The sequence below is a fragment of the Coptis chinensis genome, chromosome 7 (assembly GCF_015680905.1).
Source record: "Coptis chinensis isolate HL-2020 chromosome 7, ASM1568090v1, whole genome shotgun sequence".
Classification (NCBI taxonomy): Eukaryota; Viridiplantae; Streptophyta; class Magnoliopsida; order Ranunculales; family Ranunculaceae; genus Coptis; species Coptis chinensis.
In genome coordinates, this window is record NC_141462.1 from 50389096 (window position 1) to 50395828 (window position 6733).

Here is a 6733-nt window from a genome sequence, read left to right on the forward strand (position 1 = left end):
TTATAGCCTCGTGAGAGTTTTCCAGTGAAGGTACTCACAAACTTTATCTATACTATAACGACTAAGAAAGAAAACTATTGTTTCCTTACTTAATCTCATATATCTATTCATCTCACTAGCAATGAATACAGAATAATCAAGTTGAAACCTAAGCTAATATATGCATAATAATCAATCATCTACGGATAAACATATATATAATGAACTATACTATGAAATGCAGTAATAGGTCCGTTTTTGAAACTTTGGAATAACGTTCTTAAGTAGGTCCTCACATAAATGTCAAAACAAAAACACTCTGATTTTTCCTCTCAAGTTTTGCTACTCCAGTGTGCAGTGGGCACACTTACCTTACAATCTCAATGACACAGAAGGAAGCTGAAGTCGATCAAACACATCTGCCACTTACTATCACACTAACCTATTCTTAATTGAGCTAGAGGTATTTATTAGGTGTTGTGGGGATTAGGTGATGGTTTAAGAATGAAGGAAATGGATATTCTGAAAGAACTAGTCTGAGATAATAGAGTCTTCATATTATGTAACTAGAGAACACCTTGTTCTTTACTTTGTTTCTACACTTTGTTTCCATCCTTGACCATTTTTTTTTTCTTTTTCTTTTGGCTTTTGACTCTCTTGATTCTGTTTTTTGGAGTTCTAACTCTTTATTTCTTTTCTTTGGATGAAAACTTTATTTTCTTATTTGAAGCAACTAACAAATTCTTGATTTCAAAGGTCTTTCTCTTTTCTATTCTTCATATCTATTCTCAGACTCATTCAAAGATGGGTAGGATGATTTTTTTTTTAGTTAATTTTTTATTTTTATTTGTTTTGTATAAAAGGGTAAAGAATTTGCGATTTATGAAAGGCTAAAGAAAGGCTCAGAGGGGTGACTAGCAGAAAATTATTTCATAAAGGGTTGAATTTCTGGCTATATCGATCTAAAAAGGTATAAATTCTCGCTTAGGATATGGTATAGTGATCAAGCAAGTGGAAGTGTGATTTCTCTATTCGGAATTTACTTCTCCCTTGTATCATTTCTCAAATGTTTCACTCATATAAGGCTTTAGGTTATATTCTCACATGATTTGTAGAATAAGTACTCTAGCCTAGATTTCAGAAACTTACTGCCAACAATCATATATACTCATATAACATATTTATAGAAAGATGCAAAGATTATTACCTACATATTAACCTAAGTTTCTAAAAACTATTCTAATGCAATAGCTAACGTGAAACTTCTAGATTATTAATAGCATAGAGAAAGAAACAACACCAATATTCCTAAGTGCATAGCATAAACTTTTTATTTATATTTTTAATTTTTTTTTGATTTTTTTACTAGAAAACAAGTGCATATTGTACATATCTATATTCTAACAGTTGCCTTAAATTACGCGTAATTCTATGCCACCCCCAAACAAACCCGTGTTAACCTGTTAAGTGTTACTTGGTCTGATCGGGTGTAAGGTGCAACCCATTGAGGTTGTACCCTCTGCCCGATTCTATCACGGAACCATCCTCCATAGGTGTCACTTAAGAACAAATCTTCAAAAGACTACTCTGGTATGATTTGAGGGGATGTCATCACAACAAATGCACTCTAGAAGTTATGAAATCAAGCTCGGAAGAATCAACCAAACAGAAAAAATCAGAAGTGGCTGTGGAGGTGTAAGGCGCGTGGCGCGCTCAAGGTTGGCTGTGGAAAGGCACGGGGCGTGCACTTGTCTTACTCAACTTCTAAGCACTTGAGGGCGGGGCATGCTCAGAATTTGCCTGTGAAGGGCGCGGGTCAAGCTCTTGCCTAACTCGACTTCCAGGCACTTCAAGGCGGGGCGTGCTCCGTAAACTTTGAGTGCTCTGAAGTGAAAAAACAAAAGAGAAAAAATTGAGAGGTTCAATGTGAGAGATGCAAAGTGAGAGGTGTGGTTTGTAAGTGTAGAGTGAATCAAGGATTTATAGAGGTTTAGTTTCTAAAACGAATTCTATAAGTTTCCCAAATTGTTAAGGCAATTGACTGATAAAATGTAAAACGCTAGTTTTACCTACGAATAAGTGATGAAACTCAAATGTAAGTAAAACTATAACTATTTTCTTACTTATATATCAAAGTTATCTACTCCCGTTATCAGTGCAATATGTTTAGAGTAGAGAATTCGTTCCACTCCTAGTTTGTTTAAGTGTAACGTTTCCTAGTTCGTGTAAGCTAACAAAGTCGTGAGAGTAATGAATTCTAAATTAACTACGATGGTAATTCAACTAATCAAGATGTGATAAATGAAATGACATCAATTTAATACTAAATTGACAATATGAGGAGGAATTAGGGGGATTTGATTCCACCTTAATTCGACTTAATCAACTAGCAAGGAATTGTCGTAATCCGAATTACAATGCTTTCGCATAGCAATTGGGTCCTTATAATCCCTAATTGTTCATGGTAATCTCTACTAACAACTAGCATGTGAAGCAATCAAATCCATTCTCATAGTCAACTAATTACTTTCTAGAATGGAATAGTGTGTCGACCCCTTGTTGGGCTATGAAGATGACATGTCTGCCGGCCCGAGGTAACATAAGAACCGGAGGGAGCGAAGCACCGTATCGGGGCCGCGGTTCTACAAAAGTGAAAGAGCCGTACGACAGCATGTGACAAAACAATGCGGTCAGAGTCAAAGGGGAGGCAGCTTAATGATAACCATAAAAATAATAGAATCCTAAATATTAATGTTAACAACACTAATACGTAATCCTACCGTTCTTACGTTTAAATCAATTCTTCTTACTCTCAAAACATAATCATGCAATATAATGAGTAAGGATTCGTCCACTCTTAACTCTCTAGACTTAAATCGAATTCAACTAATCAAACCAAAAAGGAACAATGGTGAGAGTAATGATTTGATGTGAAATTTCTATACTACCATTCCCAATACAAGAACAATAATAGCAATAAGACATAATTAAATTAAACTGAAATTAAAACTAATTTAGAACTAAGATTGTGAATAACTAATTATGAATTTAAGACAACTAAATCTAAATAAGAATTTAAGCAATAATCTAAATTGAAATGAAGAACTAATACTTTATTCTAAAAACTAAAATATGATTCTAAACTAACTAATTGAATGAATGTAAAAAAACTAGATCTAGATCTAAAAACTAATCTAGATCTATCTTTTTCTAACCCAAAACTCCATTAACATTAACTTCCTAACCTAACTACCATTAACAAAGAGTCAAGCTTTTGTTTTTATACTTTCAGATCCAAAAATCGTGCATGGGCTTGGAGCCATATTTTGGGCCGGAAAATCGGGCCCAAAACCCAATTTCTTTAGTCCAAAATGGGCTCTTCAGCTGTAGTTGGCTTCGACAGATGTTTCGTCCACTTCTGCTCCTCTGATTGGGCCAAGGCTTGGACCATTGGAAAGCTCTTTTCGAGCCGGTCGTTTTGACATAAGGTATGCCCAATTCCGAGGTCTGAGTCCAAAGATATGGTTTTCGAAAGTTCTGCTGACTTTGTGCACTGTTTCTGCCCGCGTGGACTTTGACTTTTCAGCTTTTGACCAGGCTTTACAAAGGCTTTGTCTTCTTGAAAATTGGCCTTTAATCACAGAATTCCTTAGCAACCGACCTTTGCTCCTTTATCTCGCTAAAGTGGCATATTTCTGCACATAATGGACTTTGAAGCCTGAAATGCATAAAAAACACGTAATCAATATTAACTCTTACTTATTATTCACATAATTGGTCTAAAAATACGATTGTTAAGGGGTTAAAACTACAGTTTTGGGCTCTTATCACTTAACAAGAGAGGAACGGGGGGCATGAGAGTGGGGCCGCGGAAACCTAAAAATACAGGTGTGCCAAGATGGACCAAAGGATAAAGGGGGATCAACGGCTAGGAAGGAACGGGGGTAGTATAAAGAGGAACAGTGGAGAAAAGAGAAAGGGGGAAAAAAAGGGCGAGAGAGAAGAAAAAGAGGAGGAAGGAGAGTATTAGGACATAGAACATTAGAGGTTGTAAGTGGTGTTCATACATTTGGTGCCGTCTGTGTGGACGAGGTAGGTCCACGATTTGGGAAGTTGCAAAGCATGGCTCCAGCTAAGAGAGGAAGAGGTAGAGGAAGAGGTAGAAGACGAGGTAGAGGAAGGCTGACGAGGGAGGAGGCCGTACAGAACGAGACACTTAGTGTGGAAAACATAGAGGTAGGGGAAGAGGAAGTCGAAGATTCAGTGGCTGAGGCAACCAGGTTACTTCAAGAGGAGATAGGCAGGCTTAGGGAAGAAAATGATGAGCTGAGGAGAGAAAGGGAAGACACCCAGGGGGGAGCGGAAACAGCCGCTCCAGCAGGAAGTGAAATGGAGGTGCAAAGTGAGGGGGCTCATACGGCGGTTGAGGCTAACCGGGGTGGAGGTATTACCATGGAAATGGTGAAAGAAATGATTGAAAGAGACCGAGAAACCAACCGCACGATGGAGCAAGAAAAACACGGTGCAGCCAAAAAGGTGGTGGATAGCCTGCACCAGAATCCTCTGGCTGACTCGGTATGGAATGCGGAGGTACCCAAGAGATTCACACAGCCGCAGTTTGAAAGGTACAATGGGAAAGGAGACCCGGCTGACCATTTGCATCATTTTAGGCAGCAGATGCCGTTGTGGCAAGAGGCGAAGTACGACGGTCTCCGGTGCATGATGTTCCCTGCCAGCCTGAAGGGAGGAGCATCTGATTGGTATTATCGGTTGGCATCGCAGAGTATTAAGAGGTTCGAGGAGTTGGAACAAGCCTTTGTGAATCATTTCATCCATCAGAAGAAGAGAGTGGTCGACGTAGCGGACCGTTTTAACGTCAAGTAGAAGTCCGCCGAGACACTCAGGGACTTCCTGTGCAGGTTCAAAGAAGAAACGCTGAGGGTGGAGAATTTAGATGAACGCACCGCGGTCATAGCGTTCCAGCACGGGTTAAAGCAGGGGACACGAGTACATGAATCAGTGTCCAAGATTGAAGTTACCACCCTACATGCTTTATACTTGAAAGTGGAACGTTACATCAGGTATGAGGACATTCTGTGGAGGAACAGTAAGGAACACAAAAAGCTTGACAAGTCAATACATGCCGTGGCCACGGAGGATAGAAGAGACAAGGATAGAGCCGCAGCCAGGGACAGAGGAAATTACAGGAGGGAGATACCGAGAGTAGAGAGGGGCAGAGACCAGGCTCAACGGGAGTACAGGGAAAGAAAACCGTATCGCGAGATAGATTTGACTCCGCTGAACAAGTCGTTGGAGGAGATCTTGCCTCTGATCAAGGGACATCGGCACTACGAAGAGCCACGGAGCTCGCCAAAGGAGATAGAAGGAAAGCCGTTCTGTGCATACCATCAGGTTATGAATCATGCTACCAACGAATGCTTTGCTTTACAGTAGTTGGTAGAAAAAATGATTGGGAGAGGACAGTTGAAAGAACATGTCAAAAAAGCTCAACCGATCGAGAGGGTCCCGGCCGCAGCAAGAATCCTGGGCACGATAAATGTAATATTCAGCGGAGAAACGCTGGGGAGGAACGCTCATCGGGATAAGGTGAGAAGGACCGCCAGCCTCCAGCAGATAAACGAAGTTGCGAGCGGTCCACGGCCAGTTCCCGGAAGTAGCAGAGGGAGTGATCGGGTAGAGTTTACACAGAAGGATCTGGAGTCAGTGAGCTCGCCACACGAAGATGCCCTGGTGGTTACCGTAGCAATGGGAAATTACATGGTGAAGAGGGTGTTGATAGACTGCGGAAGTTTAGTGGATTTGCTGTTTCAGGGTGCACTGGAAGAGATGGGAATAGAAAAGGAGCAGATGAAGCCTCCACGGACTAATTTGTTCGGGTTCAACGGCAGCATGACCGTGCCAGTGGGGGAGGTAGTACTGCCAGTGACCATTTTCACCAGGTTTATGGTGGTGGATACTAACTCACAATACAACGCGATCCTGGGAAGAAAATGGATTCATGAGATGAGGGCAGTTCCTTCTACGTATTACCAGGTGATCCGTTTCCCAACGAATGGAGGAATGTATGAGATAAGGGGAGATCAGTCGCTGGGCGCTAACCTATACCAGTGGTGCGCGAAAGAACCGTATGCGACTGAAAGGGAGCTACTGAGGAGGGGACGGTCCGACATAGCAATTACAGATCACGGCCAAAGAGAAGAGGCCGCCCATCGGGGGCAAGACGATGGACGAGGTTGAGGTTGTAAACATTGGAATAGCGGAGGAGGAGAAGTTCGTGAACATTGGAGCCAGTTTGGCAGAGGAGTGGAGAGAGAAACTGATTGCCTTGCTGGCTGCGAACAGTGATGTGTTTGCATGGTCGATTGAGGAGTTGGTAGGGTTAGATCTAGAGTTTGCATGCCACAGATTGCACATGCGGGATGGCGCCCGCCCGATCCAGCAGAAACTAAGAAGTGTCAGACCGCAGTATGCACAGGGAATTAGAGAGGAGGTACAGAAGTTGAGAAATGCAGGTATGATCCGCGAATGCAAGTTCACCGAATGGTTGTCCAATGTGGTAGCCATGCCTAAAAAGAACAAGAAAGTAAGGATGTGCGTGGATTTTACAGATGTTAACAAGGAATGCCCAAAGGATTGTTACCCCATGCCACGGATAGACGAACTGGTGGACCGAACCGCGGAATATAAGTTCTTTTCATTTATGGATGCGTTAATGGGCTATAATCAGGTGGTG

At 41.6% G+C, this 6733-nt stretch overlaps 1 protein-coding gene across 1 annotated transcript; it reads left to right on the forward strand.

Annotated features, from left to right (window-relative positions):
* Positions 1–5445: 5445 nt before the first annotated feature.
* LOC147487821 (uncharacterized) lies at positions 5446–6037 on the forward strand. Its single transcript, XM_086574149.1, has 2 exons — positions 5446–5939; positions 6034–6037. The coding sequence occupies exons 1-2, from the start codon at positions 5446–5448 to the stop codon at positions 6035–6037; spliced, it is 498 nt and encodes a 165-aa protein (XP_086430275.1).
* The last annotated feature ends 696 nt before the right edge of the window (positions 6038–6733 follow it).

Excerpts from the sequence above, each read along its gene's own strand:
- LOC147487821 (XM_086574149.1), top strand. The coding sequence starts at position 5,446 with ATGATTGGGAGAGGACAGTTGAAAGAACATGTCAAAAAAGCTCAACCG.